The sequence below is a fragment of the Macrobrachium rosenbergii genome, chromosome 42 (assembly GCF_040412425.1).
Source record: "Macrobrachium rosenbergii isolate ZJJX-2024 chromosome 42, ASM4041242v1, whole genome shotgun sequence".
Taxonomy (NCBI): Eukaryota; Metazoa; Arthropoda; class Malacostraca; order Decapoda; family Palaemonidae; genus Macrobrachium; species Macrobrachium rosenbergii.
This window is the reverse complement of record NC_089782.1, coordinates 46,658,822-46,681,757: the sequence shown is the minus strand read 5'-3', so window position 1 is coordinate 46,681,757 and position 22,936 is coordinate 46,658,822. Positions and strand designations below refer to the sequence as shown.

Genomic DNA, 22,936 nt, shown 5'->3' with positions numbered 1-22,936 from the left:
AGTATGGATTTTTCACCTCTATAGTGAATCATGTGATCATGAGAATTGTATAAATAATAATAATAATAATAATGATAGTGATAATAATAATAATAAATATATATATATATATATATATATATATATATATATATATATATATATATATATATATATATATATATATATTTATATATATATATACTATATATATATATGTATATATATAATAATAATAATAATAATAATAATAATAATGTAATAATAATAATAATAATATATAATAATAATACATATATATATGTATGTATACTATGTATATATATAATATGTATATGTATATATATATATATATATATATATATATATATATATATATATATATATAATGATAATAATAATAAGTTTATGGATCCTCTCATATTTGCTCCAAATTCGGTCCTGGATTAATGTCTTTTCTGGTTCTTTTCATTACTTCGTTATCAAACTTTCTCTTCGTCCTCCTGATCTCTTGAGAATCGTGATTCCTTATCTCTTCTCCTTTTCTCTTTCATTTCTTATCAGCAAGTGCCCTTCTGTTAATTTCCTGAACGAGAGTCTTATCTGTTTTCTTTATTATTAGTTTCGTTATATTTTTTTTATTCTCTTTCATTTTTCTATCGTTATTTCCTGTTCTTTTCAGAATTTTGAAGTAAACAATTCTCTCAGCAAGAACTGCGTCACTCTTATGTCATGTTTGTTGTTGTTATTTCATATATATACGTTTTTATATATATATACATATATATACATACATACTATATATAAATAATATATATATATATATATATATATATATATATATATATATATATATATATATATATATATATTTATATATGTTTATATGTATATGTATATATATAAATAAATATATAAATTTATTTATATATATACACGTATATATATATATATAAATTTATATATTTATTTATATATAATACATATATACATATAAATATATATACATAGGTATATATATATATATGTATATACCTGTGTATATACATATACATATACATACATTTATATTCTCCGTATCTGGACTATACAAAAGGACATCAAATTGTCCACTACGCTAACCCTGTCAAAAATCAACCTCCGATAGGTATTTATGTATGCTACACATTACATTAAATGAAAATCTATTTCAACTCGCAAAGATACACTACAGAATATATCAGATTTTGTATTTACCGTAAATAATCCACGACAAGTGTCACAATAACTCTTATTTCAGTGGCTTGTCAGCCTCACTGTGACCCTCCCATTTGACCAGGGCGCTTCACACGAGATGATGTGGTTATGGAATTAGGTCGGGCAAACTCAGTCTAACTTAAAGAACAACCAAAAACAAAAATAAAAAAAAGAGTAAAAAATGCGTCGAAGTTTCCTCGATTTTCTGTGTAGGTGCTACAGCGTATAATCAAGGCCACCGAAAATAGATCTGTCTTTCGGTGGTCTCGGTGTAATGCTGTATGAGCCGCGGCCCATTAAACTTTAACCACGGTCAGGTGGTGGCTTATCCTATATCTTTGCCAGAAGCACGATTACGGCTAACTTTAACTTTCAATAAAATAAAAACTACTGAGGCTAAAAGGCTGCAATTTGGATATGTTTGATGATTGCAGGGTGGATGATCAGCATACCAGTTTGCAGCCATCTAGCCTCAGTAGTTTTAAGTTCTGAGGGCGGACAGAAAAAGTGGGGACGGACAGACAAAGCCGGCACAATCATTTTCAGTTACAGAAAACTAAAACATATAAAAATGAAACTCTTGTTACCTGGACCAAAATTTCAGTCATTTTCTTAATCAGGCTGCAAGACAGAATTTGTGGTTAATGAAAAACTCGTGCAAAAAGGACCTCATTTTTATTAGTTAAAAAAACGGAACAAACAAAACAACAAACACACGCACACACGAAAGTCATCGAGGAGACTAATAATAAATAAATAAATTAGTTCAATGGGAAGTTAGGCTACTGATGACTGAAGAAGACTTACAGTCAAAACTTCGCTCATCTACACAAAATATTTACATAATCCTGAAGTATACTCAGTTCAGTAATGTCTTACTCTTACAGACTGATAATTCCATTTTGATTATTCTAAAGTGTTATTCAGCATTTTTTGAATTGCAGGTTATAACACTGTAGAGATGAGTGCTTGTTTCTATATTCGTTTGTGTTAGAGCATATATATGCAATATATATATATATATATATATATATATATATATATATATATATATATATATATATATATATATATATATACATATATATATATTATATATATATATATATATATATATATATATATATATATATATATATATATATATATATATATATATATATATGTATATAAATAAATATAAATATAATATATATATGAGATATATATATATACATATATATATATATATATATATATATATATATATATATATATATATATATTTATATATATATATATATATATATATATATATATATATATATATATATATATATATATAATATATATAAATATAAATAGATAAATATAAATATATACATATATATATATATATATATATATATATATATATATATATATATATATATAAGTACATAAATATAATAGATAATATATATGTATATATATATGTATACATATATATATATGGACATGCATTCACATTGACACACGCGCGCGCAGGCACACATGAGTAGGGCAGAATTCTTGTCGCAAGCCCTCTCCTGCTAAGCTAAAGTTGCATTCACCAGGAAATGCGTTCCTAAGGTTAGGTGTTCCCACGATTAAAGTCAATTCAGAAGGAGCCAAAACTCGCAGTTAGTTATCCACTGCACCAAATGGAGCTTAATCCTGATGATTTCAGTCCATCCCCGATTTCGAGGGCCTTCGGGGGATCAATCCCGTCTTCGGAAGCCTGTGAACGAAGAGTAGTAATTCGAGACTGTACTCAGTCTAACGGAAGAATCCTTTCGAGACGCGAATGAAATATGAACCACTGCAGTCTGGGTTAGTGTTGTTTCGCTTCTTTTTCTCACGTTGTCGCTTTATCGTTAACGCTACCAGTAAGTGGGACACTAAACAATACAGTTAATTAATTTAATTTGGTAATTGAAGTCCTCAAAAGAAAGGCCATCCTTGGTCGACTGAATTTCACTAAGAAATTTTTTCAGATTATTTTCTGTATTGCTTTCGTGTTCCAGAAGCACTTTCCTTGAAATTCCAATTACTGCACATGAAATTCAAATCCAAATGTGAACTCTTTTGGGCAGAAAATTTAATGTCTTAATACTAAATCTAGTTGGAGGATTAGATCCTTAAATCATGATTTTAAAAAAAAAAACTGAGAAAATTAAATTTAATAAATTGATAACTTTTTCTTTAATCAGATAGGTTTCCTTCCAAATGTCATTTCATTACTAAAATGTGATATTTCACATCATTTATCCGAGAGCCAAGCCATGAAAGAATAAGGAAAATTACGTGTGCGTAAAGGAATTCAAAAACAGATAATGAAAATTTAGTCAAATAAGTTAATGTTAAATTAAACTCACCGGCAATGTGAGAACACAGATGACTGATATGAATGTAATGGGTGTTGATAAATACACCTCACCAAAAAAGATAATGGGATGGGATGATCTAAAGATAATGAACAAACCGACTGTAAGTAGTTACTTACAGTTACTCTTAGTAGGATTTATATTTGATATCCATAACAGAAGCGTTTCAATAGACTTCCCTCGAAGGCTCGTAATCAAAGAACCCAAAGGCAGGGAAATCATCGAAGTAGCGATCAATGTTATAACCAAACTTGGGAAATTTCGCTTTGGAGTCGATGCTCAGTTCCATCTCCGGCCCTCGCCTCTGTCTCCTGGTCGGTTCCAGAGTTGGTCGTCTCGGCGGACCTCCGGCCTCTGTGTACAGATGCTCCGAGGGCTGCCTGGAATTCTGTCTTGTGTAAGACTTTGAAGGATAGAAAGGGGGAGGCTCGGGCTCCGTTCTACTGCTGGTGTAATGCGGTCTTGGGGTACTAAAATATTGTCTTACAGTGCTATGATAGGGTCTTGGTGTACTGTACTGTGGTCGTGAAGTGCTGTACTGGGATCCTGATGTGCTGTATTGTGGTTTTGACGTATCGTGATGTGGGGTTGATGTCGTCTCTTCAAGTGAAGTTGTCACGTATTTTGTTTTCTTCTTGTAGGTCTTTGAGTCAGTGTGTCTGTGGGCTGGTGATTTTGTTGGTGTGTAGTACCTGGGAGTACTTTTAGGCTGGTATGAGTCTTCTGGAGGATAGTGTTTAGAAGGTGAAGAAACACGAGGTTTAGATGTGTATGGAATTGTAACTGGTAGTGGTGAATGTTGGGATGGTATAGGTTTAGAGGGTTTGAACATGCTGGTAGACAATTTATTAGAGTACTTGGGATTGTTTCTGTGTTCAGTCAATATCTCTGGTGGTGATTTCGTTTTCAACTTTGAAGTGAGAGACAGTGGTCTCCAGTTCTTGTATTTTGGGATCTCCGAGGGTTTGTATGTAGTTATGGGTGGCAAGTATATTCTTTGGCCAGGATAAGAGGGATAGGTTGGGAAATCTTTAGGCCTATATGATGCTTTTGGTACAAGAGTGTTGAAGTACTCCCTAACCTCATCTATTTCACTTAGCTCCAAGGACTTCGCTCTTGCTGGAAGATACATGTTTTCATATTCGTCTTTTTCATTCTCATATTCTCTATAAACGTACTGCTTGTCCCTGATTCTTGGAGGGCCTGACTTACCAGGCAAGTTCCTGTAAAGTGGATGTGGTCCTAGAGCACTTCTTATCGATCTAAGGTCTGGCACTGGTGTTACTGTAGTGGTGACTTCTCTGTTCTTGTAGGTTATATGTCTTCCCTCTCTACTTCTGACATCTTTGATTGCATCGATGAGCAAAGAAGATTTTTCTATTTCTCGCTGAAGTCCTGTATAATACATTATTTCATCACGACTTTGTCTATCAGTTCGTGAGCGAGGGAGTTTATTATTTGGTATGTTGGATCGTCTTGACAAAACTGTGCTGTATGTTGAGGAGCCAGTGTCTGTGGTGACGGACGTTGTGGCTGAGTTTTCCCCTGAATAAGGAACCGAGAACCCAGGGCTTTCATCGTGTAGCATGGGGCTATAAGTTGGTTTGTGGTTTCCCCTTGTGGATTCTTTGTAGGCATAACTGTCTCGTGGATAGTTGTAAGGGACGTAAGAGGGATAAAGCTGAGACGATGCTGAAAGGTAATCCAAGCTATCATATTGGCTTGATGTGTTTTCAGCGGAGAAATTTCCTTCAAGTGATATGGAACTTATGACATCATCTCTTTCATAGGCATTGGTATAATAATCTTCAGACAGGGGACTGTTAGGATAATCTTCTGAATAAGAATAACCCGGATCATCAGCAGATGAATAGACAACTATAGGTTCATACCCGTCTTCTGATCTTTCAGGGAGAAATTCGTCAGCATAAGGTTGAGAATTTAATGCAGATTTCTTGGACTGTTTTCTCTGAATATGCTGTTCTTTTCCATCCCTTGACCTAGGAACCTTTTCTACAGATGTTCTTGAAACGAATGGGTCCACTGCCAAAAGCTCTGCATCTTTAACAATCTCCAAAGCAGGTAGGTCAATTGGGTCGTTTTCTTCAGAAGTGTCTATAGACACTAAAACATAGTCAGTGATGTCAGTGCTCAAGACAGCTTCTGGTTTCTGAGGTCGCTCCAGGGTAGTCACAACAGCATCTTCTTCATTGTCAGTGTCTACGTATTCGAAATAATCGTCTTCATAGTCGAGCATAACATCATACCGCCTGTTTCCTCCTGGCTCAAGTGGTGCGATAGGCAAATCTGGGTCAGGGGCGGCACCTTCCACGCGTTTCCTGGGCGCTGTTCGAAGGATGTCCATGTAGGCAATTCCCGGCACCTCTTGTGAAAGGCATAGCTCTGCCAATAGCATCAGCACGACCAGCATAGATATCTGAAAGAAAATAAAAAGGCAAAGTTTGTTATGCCAAAAATTTAATGAATGGTCCTCTGCTTAATCTACCAGCTTATTTCAACAGTTCAAATTACGTTGTCTTTACTCACTAGAATGAAATATGATTATGCTTCAACTGATACCTTTCAAATGACTCTTCAAGTGTTTGAAGCCTCGGCATAAGCCACTTAGAATTAAAGTAAGTTGTAATTATGTCTGAGACAAAGATGAATTGCATATAAGGAACGTTAATTATTAAAATACCGAGAACTAAAGACACGGACCCCATCTGTAAAATTATCTAGTCATCCTGTTCCAGTTGCCTTTTAGATCAAAATAATAAGTATAAACTCCTCCAAAGGTGACATCTGCATCAGCTGCATTTAATTCATGTAGAGTTTTCTCTATCTTCCTGATAACTGATTTTTCAGGGTTACCGCATTCTTCCAGTAACTCGCAATGTTTGCCATTCTTAGAGGGGAGAGCAGTTGCAAACTTGGGTAGTTTTTCGAACGAATACACCAAATCAGTTGCAGAGCGACACTGTAACCGGAATAAAACTACCCTCTCCAAGAATGACAAACATCGGCGAATTGCTGGCAGAATGCGGTAACCCTGAAAAATCAGTTATCAAAGCATAGAGAAAACTCTTCTTCTTCTTCGTTTAACGTGCTTTTTTCCCATTTTTCATATGGGGTAAGCACGATACCTTCTTTTGAAGGACTTTTGATTTGGCGTTGGGGTAGGCCGTAGCCTCGATCGACTGCCCTGCCTGACATCGCTTAGACCCCGGTAGCACATGTGTATATGTATCGTGCCAAATCCCCAGCTCAACTTTCTCCCAGCAGCGAAGAGACGTGAGCGGTTTAGGCCGACAGTTCGAGACGTGTAAGGCGTCTGTTATGTTTTTAGAAGATGTTGGAGTGGCTTTGTTTGTGTGTGTATTAGAAAACTCTATATGAATTAAATGCTGATGTAGCTATTTCCTTCAACAACAGCAATAATAATAATAATAATAATAATAATATAGTACTATAATTCCTGTAAAATTAAAGTCATATAACCAAGCAAAAATTCGTTCCTATAAAGTAAAACAAAAACAAGACATTAGTGTCTATAACGGGGCACTGCTTTCGGGAGGGGGATGGGGAAGGGGGAGAGGGCATTCCCCCTCCCCCTCTCGCATCAGAACTTTGATGGATGAATTCATTTATCAATTATTTCATAAAAAAAAAGACTGTGGCAAGTTAATTATTATTTTTAGCAGGAAGCCTGCAAGAAAACTCAGTTTGGTGAGATATTAGTTAATGGTCAATATCTGGGATACGAATTATAATTTTCCCCGCTGATTAACTTAACAGCGTTTGAATTTAGGTCACTTTTCTGTCTTTACTTAAATGGGTATGATTTCAAAGGAGGAAGGTTTTTTAATACATAAAGCAGCAGTAAAAAGTGTAAGAAGTTTTTTGTAAGAAATATTTCAGAATGTTTTTCCCGTTTCCCTTTCTTTCTCCAAGGCTTAAGAAGATTGCGACATAGTCACGACACGCTTAGTTATTGAGAAGACATAAAGAAAAACTTAATTACTAGTTAATACCCCCGTTTCTTTGGAAGTGTTGCAAGTGTAAGATGTGGGAATGGCACGACACAGGAGTCAAAAGCCGAAGTGAATGATGAAGTTCTTTCAGTAGTTCTTAAAAAGATAGCCATTGTAGCATGGAGAAACAAATCCACAATGATGAATGTGTACAATTATATTTAAAATAACGCTAAACAGAGGGCATTCGAGAATCTGTGTGATTCCCCTTTTCAGCTTTTCAGGGGAATCCCACAGATTCTCGAAAGGTCTCTGTTTAGCTTTATTTTTATATATATTTGTACACGTACGTAACTGTGGATTTGCTTCTCCAATTTTTGCATTGTGGTCAGCATTCTCAGTCCCACCTGCTCTCTTTGTTACCATAAAATGGGTGGGCGTAGAAACTCCTGAAAAGGCTCATTAAAAACATCGGCCCCACTGAAGAAGAAGAAAAAAAATGTAGGCTTAGTTTTACCAGACCACTGAGCTGATTAACAGCTCTCCTAGGGCTGGCCTGAAGGATCAGACTTATTTTACGTTGAAGAACCAGTTGGTTAAGCAACGGGAGATCTTATTGTGGAATCCGAACCATATTATAGCGAGAAATGAATTTCTATCAAGAAATAAATTCCTCTAATTCTTGATTAGCCGGCCGGAGACTCGAAAGGAAGGAACTTAGAAGAAGAAGAAGAAGAAGAAGAAGAGGTCGTGGTCTCCTCGGAGGTTAGGCGAGGGTAGTTAGTATAAAATCCACCACATACAACATATCTAAATTTCGCAGTGTACCTAAAAGCTATAATTGTATGTCATAATTGGGTACTTTGGAACCTCATAGGCGTAAGTTTTCAGGCTTCGGCCGGTGTGACGACAATTACACCTTCTGAAGTATCTATTGATGCCACACAATGCTCGTGTCAAGCTATACCACAAACTCTTATAATCTAGTTTGCGTTCCCATGCATACTGTTTTTCCCTTAAGTAGAGGACTGTTTAATAATTGTTACTGGTTGTTACTGGCATACATTCAGCATTTATCTATTTGGTTGGTTTTATTTTTCTTTTATTCACGTAAGGTCATTATAATCCGTGAAAGCTTGTTTGGAAAATTTATGCTCATTAGGACTAATGATAAGAATAATAATATAAATATTTCTTGTAACAAAATCTGCCAGAAGAGGTACGACGTGGCACCCCACATTATAACCATGTGTGAGACAGACAGACAGACAGACAGACAGACAGACAGAGACAGAGACAGAGACAGAGAGAGGAGAACCAAGCTTATCTCACTGATCTGATCTGACAGACCGTCCTGTCAAGACCAAGAGATTTACAAAATAATTCTTCTTTTACAGAAGATGATCTGCATAAAATTAGACTTTGCAACGCTGCCTAGTGCATATGTTCACGAAAAAAATTATAAATAGCTTAATAAATAAAAAATTGAATAAGGGACCAAACGACTGAACCGGTGGACGAAATTTTATATTTGCAGGAAGTACCAAGTGGTCGTGATACTCCATATCACCAGCGAGAGAGACTGAGTCTCGATTCCAGACATAACAGAAATGTGTTTCAATTAATTGTGTAGCCGATAGTTAGGTGACTGTGGCTGGTCAAGCCACGACATATTAGGTCATGAAATCAACGATCTAATTACAAAATAATACAAGAGAGGCGACACTTCTTGTATGTATATATACACACATATATATATATATATATATATATATATATATATATATATATATATATATATATATATATATATATATATATATATATATATATATATATATATATTTTACATATATATACATGTGCATGTATGTATATGTATGTATGTATATATGGGTGTGGCTCCAAAGACTTCTCAACAAGTCTTTGTGGGATGAGGTTGCTACCCCATGCCCCTGTCCACCTGAAAGCTACTCACCACAATCTCAAATACCTCATTCATTTTTTAGGTCAACAGAGTCCAAATTTAAGTTCGTTTGTGTGATGTTTTGTCTTTCATTGAAAGGTGTGTGTGTGTGTTTGGGCTGTGTGTGTGTTTGTGTGTTATGTTAACTCCGAAGATGCAATGATGATAAGTTAATCCGAAGATGATAATAATAATAATAATAATAATAATAATAATAATAATAATAATAATAATAATATTGAAGGTGATAGATGCATCAGCTGCATTTAATTCATGTAGAGTTTTCTTTTTCTGATAACTGATTTTTCTGGGTTACTGCATTCTGCCAATATCTCGCTGATAACTGAAAACTCAGTTATCAGAAAGATAGCGAAAACTCTACATAAATTGAATGCAGTTGATAAAGCTATCACCTTGAATACTACATGCTTGAAAGGGGGCCATCTGCCTGAATAATAATAATAATAATAATAATAATAATAATAATAATAATAATAAGCCTTCCATTAGACACGGAAGAAGGAATAACACAAACTCTGACACTTTTGTGTTCACAGATTTATAGCAAAACAAACAAGAGACAGTAATATAAACAGTGCCGGAACAGTAGCCACCATAGATTCTAGGTGGCATTCTAAAAGAACCTCAAAGAAATCCACAATTCCACTTCCAGGAAAAGATTCAAAGAAAGTTAATGGAACAAAAATAGAACGAAAAACTGCTCCAGTACTATTATACCTTTTCTTTGTCCCACGAAAGCCTTCCTCTCAGCGCCGTCTTATTCACTTCAATAGCAAGTCAGAAATTCACACATTCACACACCCACACACACACACACACGCACACTCATAAAATCATATTGGAGATAAAATTAATAGAAATGGTATTTTTGCCATATGTCACGTGAGATTTTTAAAATATTATTTGTTTAGAACATAAAACTGAAGATAATTGCTTCATTTGTTAGTGCTTGATGGGAATCTGAAAACGGATTGACATGCTGTTTCAATTGATATGCAGAGCGGTATTTTCAGGATTATACGTCGCATGTTTGTTTTTGTATTTGCAACATCATGGGTTATCTGCTATGGTATTTATTTACATTTAATTATCTGCTTTTGATAAGTTTGTTTCTTTAGATAAGTGAATAGATAAATACGCACACGCATATGTGCGTGTGGGTGTGAGTGCGTATGTACGTGTTACGGGCAATATGAAAAATTAGGCAACGTGTGACGTTCTTAAACATTTTAGGTCACTGAAACAGGTTTCCCAGATTCAAGCAACATTTTGCTGACAGTTTGCTGGAACTTTTTACTGGCCATTAGTGACCTAATCTGACCTCTTCAAGAGCGTCATACTGTCACCCAAGTTTATCCGCTTATTTCCGAGTTTATCTCAGATCAAATGATTACCATGCATCACAGAACAGCCTTACATGCATGAAGGAATAAATAGAGTTATATATTTTTCTTTAGACTTATGAGATATTTGCACAACCAGAATTGAAATTCACACAAAAAAGTCATTTTTGAAATACAACTCCGTAATTGGAGGTTGGAGGATACTTGAATGATGGCTAGATTTTCTCTATTCTTTTTTAACAAACTGAAATTTCTCCTAGCCAATCAGCAGAATCATTAACACCCAATCCCCGTAAGGCGTTGGTGCCGTCAGTGCACATAGTGTGGTGCACTGCAGGCATTGCTAAAGGGTGTTTGCATGGTCCCTTCAGCCCGTAGCTGCAACCACTTTTTAGGCTTCAGTCAAATTAAATTCCCATTTCCTCTCGTCAATTTTGCTGTCCAATCTCTCTAACAACTGGTACTAAGTGCAACTGTGTGGGTTTCTCCCAGTTCAACCTTAATGTCCTCGTACTTCATCTCTTTTATTTTCTGAAAATCTCTTTATCTGGCTGTCCAACCACTACAACTCTTTTTTTTTTTTATTGTTTTAATCGATGAATGGCCGAAAGTGTTCCAGTGATTGGCTTGGCAGCCTAAATTTCATAAATCAATGGCCACCTTTGTCTCCAGTCAACATAAAAACACTGTAATTCTTTGACTTTGAGGTATTTTGCCATGGCATGTAGCACTGATATAAGGTGTTCCTAGTCCTTGAAAATATTAGGGGACATTCTGGAAAGGTGTTCCATGCCCAGGTCAATTATACTTTTTGCGAATTATAAACTAATACTTGTACTGCTGTCCATTGCTACTGGCATTAGGTTTATCGTATATACTAGGGGAGTGGGGTCCTTGGCACGAGTTGGACCTAGCACCTAAGGAAAAGATTGTCTTATAGTTTCTCCACTTACACACACACACACACACACACACACACATATATATATATATATATATATATATATATATATATATATATATACATATATATATATATATATTATATATATATAAATATATATAGTATAATATATATATATATATATGAATGTATGTATATATAAAATATAATATTTATATATATATATATATATATATATATATATATATATATATATATATATATATATATATATATATATATATATCTTTATACATGTACTGTACAGAATGAAGACGTAATGTTCATCCTGAAAACTTAATGAATATACTACTTTAGCTTCCACCCTCAAAACTACCAATTTATGAAGTAACCGGACCAGGCATCGCTCTACAAATCAACGTATGCAAGAACAAAGTTTATTCTTCGACTTGTAAACAAATAAAATCTATACGATCGCTTCCTTTTTTCAGATCTGAAGTAGAGATGCGCATGCGCGTGTACGTTGCAATTATAGCACAATGTCAGTCAGTGCCTTAAAGGGAAGAAGAGAGAAACTGAAGGAAATATTATTCTACAACACGGAAGTTTTATTTGCGGTTTCGTGGGTGAAGTCGAGGTAACTTTCTCATGTCAGATTTTTTTTTTTTCTGGCGAGAATCTCACCCCTTGTTCCCCCCCCCACCCCACCTCCCCACAACGAAATGTCCTCACACCCCCTGCCACTGAAATATCTTCACCGTCCTCCCTCCCACCCACCCACCCACACTCCCACACTTAGTTCAAATACTCGCTCTCCAATCTAGCCACAGTCTCGCCCTTCTATGTACCCGGATATTTGGGAAGACTTTTTCTCTTGTGTCCAGTAGCTTTTTTTAAAACGCTCTCTCTCTCTCTCTCTCTCTCTCTCTCTCTCTCTCTCTCTCTCTCTCTCTCTCTCTCTCTCTCTCTCTCTGCGCGCGTGTGTGTGTGTGTTGCGTGTTTAAGGAAACCATAATTTGCGGTTATTTGAAATTTTTTGTTCACTGGTTTTCTTCGGATTTTACCAGTCATTTTCCATCAAAGGCTGAATATAAGTATACTGTATATGATCAGTAATATCTCTCAGTCTCTCTATCTCCATCTCTGGCCTCGTAGCTCTGTGGAAAGCATAGACAGCTAGCGAACTGAATTGAGTATCTAGTTATCAATCGACCTCTGTGGGTCGCAGTATATATACGTTTATAAATATATATATATATGTGTGTGTGTGTGTGTATACATATATATGTGTATATACATATATATATACATACTGTTATGAATTAGGAACTTGAGAGTTAGCCACTCCTTATGTATATGTATATATATATATGTATATACATATACTGTATATATGTATATACATATATATACATACATAAAGAGTGGCTAACTCTCAAGTTCCTAATTCATAACTTATGTCAACTTGTGTACAACTTTGTCCGGGAATTGATACCATTCATGCTAGTGATTTTAGTGTTCCAACACCTGAACCTTGAGAATTGCGTATGTGTGTTGATGACTCCGTGTATTATATACCTCTGATAAGGAGAGGATTAATTAGATCTTCAGTCGCCCTTCTTGTTAGCTGGGGCTGGTGTTTTCATGCTATAAGTGGACACCACACAACACTGTATGTATTTAATTTCTGCTCTTCCGAGCTCACATGGTCAGGTATGAACATATTGCTCCTTGACTCTTTAAATAAGCATATTGCCTTGAGGAGTTTGGTAGAGACATCTTGAAGGTTTTTAGGAATCTTTTTGAAGCCCTGGCCGGAAGAAGACAAGAAAAAGAGATGGAGATGAGGGACATGTGCAGCGTTTTGAGTGCCTGCTGAAAGCAAAAACCATCGTTGACATTTTCCAGGCCACTCTAGATGCATCCAATCTATTGCAAAAGTTTCAGCCCTTTTTGTTTTTCATTTGTGGGCTGTTTGAACTTGAAGCTTCTTTCCCTTACCTACAGTCTGCTTGTTAGAGCTTAGAGTTGACTATAAATAACCACAACCAATATCATTAAAGCTCATCATGATTGGCGGACGCTCATGTTGAGCAACAACTATTGGTTACAATGATATCAATTTTGGATATTTATTGTCAGCTCCAAAAAATAAAAACATTAAACAAGATTTAATGGTAGCAAGAAATAGCAAGAAGGGAAAATTTAGGTCTCTTCAAGAAAGAAAGTTTATAAGAGCCTACTGCCTAATTTCCTCTTTCTATATAAGCATTTGTTGGCCTGTTTCTCATACCATTTCTGAGTCTCCAATTAGTTATTCTTTCCATCTGTTACATGCAAGGATATGCCTAACCTCTGACCCCTTCTCCTCTCTCCCTTGTAACATTTCTCTGTATTGCTCGTTAATTGGCAAAATGAACTCGTCTTAGTAACACCTATTTTGATTTTTCTCAAGCTCTGGTGTTTAGTCTTAGCCCACCTCCAAGTAAACCTAACCCAAGAAATTCAGTACGATTCCACAAGCCACACGGGTCTTTGGCCCACCGTGCGACCAGGCAACTTCCAGCGACGATAAACATAAGATAATAATTCTATTTTCTTAAGCGAGTGTAATTGCTTTGAGGATCGGGTACCAGTCGTACCCTAACAGCTGCTCTCTCTGTAGTGTTTTCCTATCGATTCCGGACCTGTACATAGCCACCGTGGGAGAGCGTGGAAACTGGATATCTGTCTGCTGCCCAGACTGGAAGAGAACACCTCACCCCCTCTCCTCTTCCTCTCCTTCCTCCCTCCCTCTTGCTTTTAATTACCATGAGATCTCTTGTTACTGGCGCTATCTGGTTTGTTCATACAATTCTCCCAACGCTTTGTTGTCTGTAGAGGTGTTGAATGCATAGCATTTCCAGTTTGCCTTATTTGACGGAGGTTGAGCAATCCCATTTTCCCTTCTAATGCTTTTCTTTTGTAAATATAATTCCTTAATTTATCTCAAGTGTTTGCGTAACATTTCCTTATGAAGTAGAGCCTTCAGCTCCTAAAATCATCCCTTGTTCTTTGTTTTTTACGATTTCCCTTTACGTCAGTCAGAACTCCAAGGCCAGTTAAATAAAGTTTCCGTTGCCGGCCTGTAAAAATATCTAGAAATCACATAACCCCAGGGAAATTCGTAAAAATGGCGACCTTCCTATAGATCTTGCATTTTTCCCCGCTATTGTTACTTTGTGCGTTTGCAACTCCCAAATCAGCAATTCAACAGTGCCTTTTGTCTGAGTAATGGCTGTTGTGTACCTGGATTAGTTCTTCTCGTCATTCCAACCAATAGATGCCATTGGTGTCTCCTGTCAAAACAGCTAGTTCTGTTACAACCGTTCAGAAATATTCTACTGACTTCAAGCTACTGCCGTTATGGTGTTCACCCAAAGAAGAACCACAGGAAAGACTTAAAAAAGCAAAAACCAGAAAGAACTCGTACAAAATAGTAAGAATTCAGTGTGCATGGGTAAGTCTAGAATCAAACCCGTCGAACAAGTACCTAGTTCACGTGATGGGAGAGCCATGGAATGTTGCCGGGCAAATTCGGTTGACCAGCAACAAGTGCCTCCTGACGGGACGTTTCTATATTTAGACGTTTCAGACGGTGTCTATAGTACTGAGACCCTTCCGTGAAGTAATGCATGTGGGGATTTGATGTGCGTTTATGTGTGCGCGCGTGCGCGCGCGTGTGTGTGTGTGTGTGGAATTTTACAATTTACTGATGGCTATGCTTAAAATGTTTGTTCTGCTTTTCTAAAGTTATTTATTGCTAGCCAGTCAACCTAGACAAGAGTGATTTTCTGTTGGTTACTGATGTCTATGCTTTAAATGTTTGTTTTGCTTTGCTTGGGGGTTACTTATTGCTAGCCAGTTAACCTAGACAAGAATGATTTTCTGTTGGTTCCTGATGTGCTTTAAATGTTTGTTTTGCCTTGCTTGGGGTTACTTATTGCTAGTTAACCTAGACTAGAATGATTTTCTGTTTGGGGATACAACTAAAAGTTCACTTCGAGATAAAGAATTTCTGGTCAATAGGGAGAAAAATCTTCCTCACTCAGACTGCATTAACGATAAACCCGATACGCCATTAAGCCAGTAACAATACCAAGCATAAGTATATAAATGTCACCTTAATTATGGCTGTCACCAATGTTCGGGTCAGAAAGGCATTTGTATATGAGACACCTCTCCCGTTGGCATAAGGCCCATATTAAGCTTAGCAGCAACAATAAGAGGTGTATTTCAATTTGCTGTTGACGATATAAGTTTTTGCTTTCGGAACACTTCTGTGTTCAGCGATAAAGTGTTTTATTGCAGATTTTTTTCTCTACAGTATCCAAAGATTAAAGAAGCCATTTTAGAAGACTACGAAATAAGGTAAAATCTAGATAAATCTATCCTATGCTTCCACTAGCTTTTTCAAAAACTGTACAAACTCAAAATATGTGTGTGTGTTGTATATATATATATATGTGTGTGTGTGTGTGTGTGTGTATAAGTGTATATATATATATATATATATATATATATATATATATATATATATATATATATATATATATATATATATATATATATGTATATATATATATATATATATATATATATATATATATATATATATATATATATATATATATATATATATATATATATATATATATATATATATATATATATATGTTAAGTTAAGTATACCTTAGTTTAACCAGACCACTGAGCTGATTAACAGCTCTCCTAGGGCTGGCCCGAAGGATTAGATTTATTTTACGTGGCTAAGAACCAGTTGGTTACCTAGCAATGGGACCTACGGCTTATTGTGGAATCCGAACCACATTATAGCGAGAAATGAATTTCTATCACCAGAAATAAATTCCTCTTATTCTTCACTGGCCGGTCAGAGATTCGAACGCGGGCCCAGCAGAGCGCTAGCTGAGAACAGAACCCACCCGCCCAATGAGAAACTTATATATGTATGTATGTATGTATGTATGTATGTATGTATGTATGTATGTAGGTATATATGTATAGAGCAAAATTCATTCAAAGAGGAAGTGCCAGTGTAATAAGGAAACTTCTCAATTAATCTGTTATCGCGAATGTCACAACAGCACATATCACTTAGTTTTCATACATTATGAATTTGGCTTTTGCCTTAAATTTGCTTTGTTATTCCAAGTTCCCTTCAGTCCATTGGTGGTTCCTTCTAATCGAAAAGCGTTGGATATGATATAAACCCATCTGTATCAACATGATTCAAGACCATTTTTCTGTATCTTTCCATATTTCATCATTTGTGATCTAATTTTTTCTCATTCGCAGAGTAGGTAATCATCATTTCTACCACTTACTGAGGCTAATCTGAACAATGAAATTTCAATGTTTTTCTCATTGGAATAAACCTGCTATCGTTTTTGGAAGCCATACCTTCCAAAATATTAAGCCATACCTTCCAAAATATTAAGCTTCTTGCAGGTAGTAAAACCAATAAAACCAAGGCTGGCCGCTTGAATGATATAATACTATAAAATGACGTGAAAGTGCTGAAACTGAAAGTCTGTTGAAACAACGAATAACTAAATAAACATCAGATTCAGCGAAAGATGACACACGGAACATCATAAAAAAAAAAAAAAACAAGAAAAAGACAGAAACCAGACATGAGCCTACGCGATGCCTAACCAGATCCTCCCAGAAGTATCTACGAGTACTTTGGCGTGTCCAAACAGGCTTGGTGACCTGCTTGCCCTTGCTACAGCTCTCCCACTCATCCTATGGGCATCCCCAGCCTCTTCCCCCCTCCCTCAAAGCCTTTTCGTGTACACGGTTAGTGCTTCTTCCCAGGCACACCAGATTGGAGTGACAGGTTGACGTGACATCTGATATTAATGAAGACGATGATAGGACCTGAGAGGACGAGCTGGCACTTTCCACCAGAGGGTAGCTGGCTGCTGGAGCCTTTCGCTTGGCTGTGGCTCTGCTTCTCTGCTGCAATCTGGGACGGGACATTTTGGTTTCACGCGTACCAGTCATTCGAATTTTCATTAATCTCTCTCTCTCTCTCTCTCTCTCTCTCTCTCTCTCTCTCTCTCTCTCTCTCTCTCTCTCATTACTAACGGGACCTCATTCAAACTGGATGGTATCTAGTGGGGATATTCATTCAAAAAAGTTACAAGCTTTCTAGTACCAACAGTACCATTGTCATGTATCGAATGAGGTCCTGTTAGTAATTGTACTAATGTTCAGAACAATTGTGTATGTGATAAAGTTGACATAAATATATATACATTACACACACACACACACACACACACACACACACACATATATATATATATATATATATATATATATATATATATATATATATATATATATATATATATATATATATATATATATATATATATGACATCTCCCCTTACAGCGTGGCTCCATAGGAAAACATCACTCCACTCACTGCCAAATTCACACTTCAACTGAAGAAACGTGAATGAGACTCATTTGCAGAAGAAATCTCTGACGGCATTAGCTACTTTAAACACCTACACCGGAAGTTTATCAGAAGTCCATTAAGCCTCTAAACACACTGCTGCATGAGGTTCTACCTTACACACACTCTTGGGCTTCCTGGATGCTATGCCCTTTCCTTCCGCTTACCTCTTGCTCACATTCTTCTCAGCTCTCCAGAAGCCTTTCTTTCCTTCCTCCTCCAGACATTTCTAAATTAAACATTTCTTATCAGTCTTTAGTCCTACATTCTTTCCACACAGCTGAGTAATCACAGGATTCAGAGCCACCTCGTCACTTAGACTAACTTTTTCCTCCTCTATATACCTCCACAATTTTCACCCCCCCCCCTCACTTCTTCCTACACCACATATACTGCACAAACAGATAATCCCTGTACCTTCAGTATTTTTTTTTTACTTATATTCAACATCCACACTTTACTACCATAAAGGAGAGGTGGTTCAACAATCCCTTCATTCATTCCAACTTTGGCGTCCACGGACACTCCAAGTCTTTTCCCAGTCTTTTGCACTTTTCCCGCCATCCTCCTTGCTTCACCTATTCTGTGGTTCACTTCATCTATCATCATTTGCTCTTATGTATCTGTACGAGTCATTCACTTTCATTCTTCCACCTTCCATATTAATACTTATTGTTCTATCTACCTGGTTCCCATTTACCCTCATAGCCTTATTCTTGGCCACATTTGCTTTCAATTTTCCTTTCTCGCAAACACATTTAAACTCCTTTGTTACTTTCTGCAATTTCTCTCTACCATCCCTAATTAGTATTGCGTTCATCAGCCATTTTCCTAACTCAAAGCTTTCCATCTACATCTAACGCTCTTTCTCTGACTCTTCACATCGCATTTCAATAAAGGCTTTAAAAAGTATTTGGCCACAACACAGCCTTGTCTTACATAATAGAGGCTTTAGTTCCTTCAGATAACTTTTAATCACCCTCAGCAAAGGACCTCCTGTACCATACATCTTGAACATCTTCTACAATGCACCTTTACCATTTCTATTACAAGCTTTTTCGGGCATACAACTATTTCCCTTTAATCTTTAATTTTTCACATAATTAATTCATACCAAACATTTGATCTACACTGAACACAGTTATTTCCCGATGACTCTTCCATTCACTGTCTCTCTTTCTAAATCAAAACCCCTCACAAACTTTCTCAGGTATAATGTATTATCAAGAAACCTTTCCCTCATGCAGACATACCTTACACACCTTAGACAGCCTTTTAATCTCACTTTCACTAATGTGCTGCATTTTTACCATTTTCTGATATGCCTATTGCTCTTTTACTGTATGTGGTGTTCGATGTCGGCACAGGAGCGCTCTCTATAGAATTAACAAAATCGGTGTGTGAAAAATGGGCACATCTTCTTAAAGAATCATCCCTAGTTGAAAATTCCTTGATAAGTCATTTTCTTTTTCAAATAATGCTATAACAAGGAAACAACAACAACAACAACAAAAATTCAAAACAGTGCATAGAACGAACGAGCTTTCTTATTTAGGAAACCAAGTGGAGAAAAAGATTGTGTTTGAGTGGATGGCATTTCGGGTGTGGTTGGTTACGTGGAAATAGATTAAATGGTAAATTATACTGGCTGATGAAATCAGCCGATACAAGAGATCAGTACGCTTATACAACGCTCACTGAATGATAAATGGTCTGATAACTGTTTGGCTGCAATGATTAATGTCGAATATATGCCTGGGTGACTGAATTTTTATATTCTCCATTAGAAAATGTGAGAGCTTGATATCCCCACTATTGGAAGTTACGACTGAATGTTGGTACAACTGTCAGAAAGGAGGAGGATAGGAAGGCCTACAAAGGGCTAGGATATGCATCTGTAAAAAAAAAAGTTTTGGGATAAAAGGGTCTTGATATCCAGGAGGCACGGGAGTTCGTGTGAGATAGAAGTGAATGATGCCATGTGTACAGGGGGATTCAACCATTGCTGAATAGTCCTCTGTACATGTGTATAAAGCAGATACTAATGTGGAAGCTTTCTGCACAAGGTGTTCATCCACGAATTCAGTGGTTAAAGTATAAATGTGACAGAAAACCAATGTATTGATTTCCCTCTGGTACCACCCATGTTAGTGAAAAGTTCTTCATTCTGAATGAATACACACTGAAAAACGCTCATTAGAAGTGTGTTAACCCCTCCTTCTACGCGCTACACAATTCATCTGTCATTTAAAAACATTTTCGCGCTTCCCGAATATCAATGTCTTCCTTGAGAACACCTCCTTCATCCTAGCAGCCAGCCTTTCTCGATCTTTCTCTCCTTCTTCAGAATTATGAACACTTTTCACCAACCAATCACCTGTCAGTTTCTCTACGTGACCAAGCCAACACTGTTTCATCCATTCACATACCTTTTTTTATGATATCTTTGTGCAACAGAATTTCTCACTCTTTCAGCCCTCACAAACGTCCTCAAAATAATTCGTATCAATAGCTGCCACCTTTTTCCCCTGATTTGTATTCACCATCACACGTGACTTCCATAAAGGAGTGGCGAATTAACAGCATTACGTATCCCAGCTTACTTCTGGAAACATTCCTCTTCTCTTCTAAACACAGGTGTTGTTGCAATACCGTCCTGGCTCGTGTCTAGCAATCATCATTTAAAGTTGCTCCTAAGAACCTGCACGAGTCAACAACTTATATTCTTCCACCTAAACAAAGAGACTTGGCTCCATCTCCATTGCTTATTTTTGCCATCATGGCTTTACTCTTGCTAAGAGTGTATGTATGTATGTATGTATGATTGTATGTATGTATGTATGTATGTATGTATGTATGTATGTATGTATGTATGTGTATGGCAAATGCTGGATAATCATATAAAGCACTGGTTAGGACTATCAATAGGTCTTAAACTTGCACTCAACTTGTTTGTGATGTGTGTGCAATAAGTTGCTGAAGTGTGTTTGTGACATGTTTACTACAATGTGGACGCACCATTAGAGACACGAGGTAAATAAGCAAAGACTAATGAGACACAGTTAAATCATACCAATTGTCTGTCGTCCTCACAAAGGCTTTTATCAGACTTGTGACTCTTGTTCTAAACTTTTCTATATACAAACCTCATGAGGAATTAGGAATGTTTCTAATTACCCGGATCTGCTTATAAACATTCGTACTACCATCTGGTTTATTTATAAACATTATCTCTCTCTTCTGGAAGCTTATGCAAAGCTCATGTCACGTAACGGTTATTGGTTACTCGCCGCAAGGAGAATTTATCATGGATTGGAGGAAAATGTCAGAGTGATTTCCCTTTGTATAACTCAAAAGAGGTTCGACCTAGTTATGTTTGTGTGTGTGCGTGTGCAAGATACAGTTTTTTGCTCTATGAACAAACTTCTTCAATACAATACTTTAAGGAATTGTTTGATAGATGCTGAAAAATAACTGACACTCGGGTTAAAGGAGAGAAAGGATATTTAGTTTTGTGTTTTTATCAAGCTGGAGTAAGAAAGACATCAGTTACGTTTTACCAAACAGAGGGAAAGCTTAGCATTATACTGGACGGATGTAAAGAAGAAGAGGGCCAGGTTATCTGCCTTTGTAATAGACGAAAAGATATTTTAATTTCATATAGCCTTGCAGTATGCAGTTGAACTGAATTGAATCCTATATTCCAGCTACAAGCCATATACATTAGATACAAATTTTACATATACATATCTTGACAAAAGAATTTACAGTGAGTATTACATAAAAATATTCATACCTTTATAAAGTATAATTTCACATTTATTAAAAACCTTTTTTTAAGTCTTGGTAAATTAGATAATATAAAATAATTATTATAAAACAGATTTGCAATATATGGGTTAGGTTTTCCTGATAATAGACAGAAGGAAATTTGAACTTTGTACCAGGTTTATGCAAGGAAAGGAAGGCCGTGTTTTCATCAGGCTAACAGACAGGCAAAATTTAGCTTGGCGCTAGACTGGCGTATGGGGAAGAGTACCTATAGGCTCCCGGACTGAGAAAAGGGAAATTTTGGCTAGGTGCTAGACTGATGTATGGAAGGAGACTATTCGCCCAGACTTAGAAAAAAATGGAAATTTATCTTTCGTATCAGATCGTTGACTGGAAGAGTGAGTTAACACTTACGAAGTCAGTAGACAAAGAGGTGATTTTGCTTTGCCCTTTCAAGATGCTTTTGAAAGGAATGCTAATTTTTATCCTTTCAACAGAAAAAAAAACAGAATATCCAATCAAATAGACAAGGGTAAACGGCCAGAACCTGTACAGCAAGCGTGAAAAAGTGATAAATTTATCCATGTACTAGGCTACAGCATGTATCAGGAAGAACTGGTTTTGCCAAGTTACTGACAAAAGGGGAGTGCCTGAACTGCACTGGGCTAATCGTCAGGATGATAAGCAAAGGCACCTTTTGGGTGCTGAAATTTGAGGCTGGATTTTACCAAGCTAATGAACAGAGGATAGAAGGCATTTTGAACTCAGAGCAAAAATTCCCCAAACTTAAGATACAATAAAAGAAAGAAGTTATTTGCTACATGGGTAAAAG

General features: G+C 36.3%; 1 protein-coding gene across 1 annotated transcript in view; it reads right to left on the bottom strand.

Annotated features, from left to right (window-relative positions):
* Positions 1-2,688: 2,688 nt before the first annotated feature.
* Positions 2,689-22,936, bottom strand: part of LOC136828400 (adhesive plaque matrix protein-like) — a 42,877-nt gene continuing 22,629 nt past the window's right edge. The window contains exon 2 of the mRNA XM_067086426.1: positions 2,689-6,036. Coding sequence (XP_066942527.1) covers positions 3,766-6,036 — 2,271 coding nt within the window. The 3' untranslated portion in view covers positions 2,689-3,765. The remainder of the gene's footprint in view (positions 6,037-22,936) is intronic.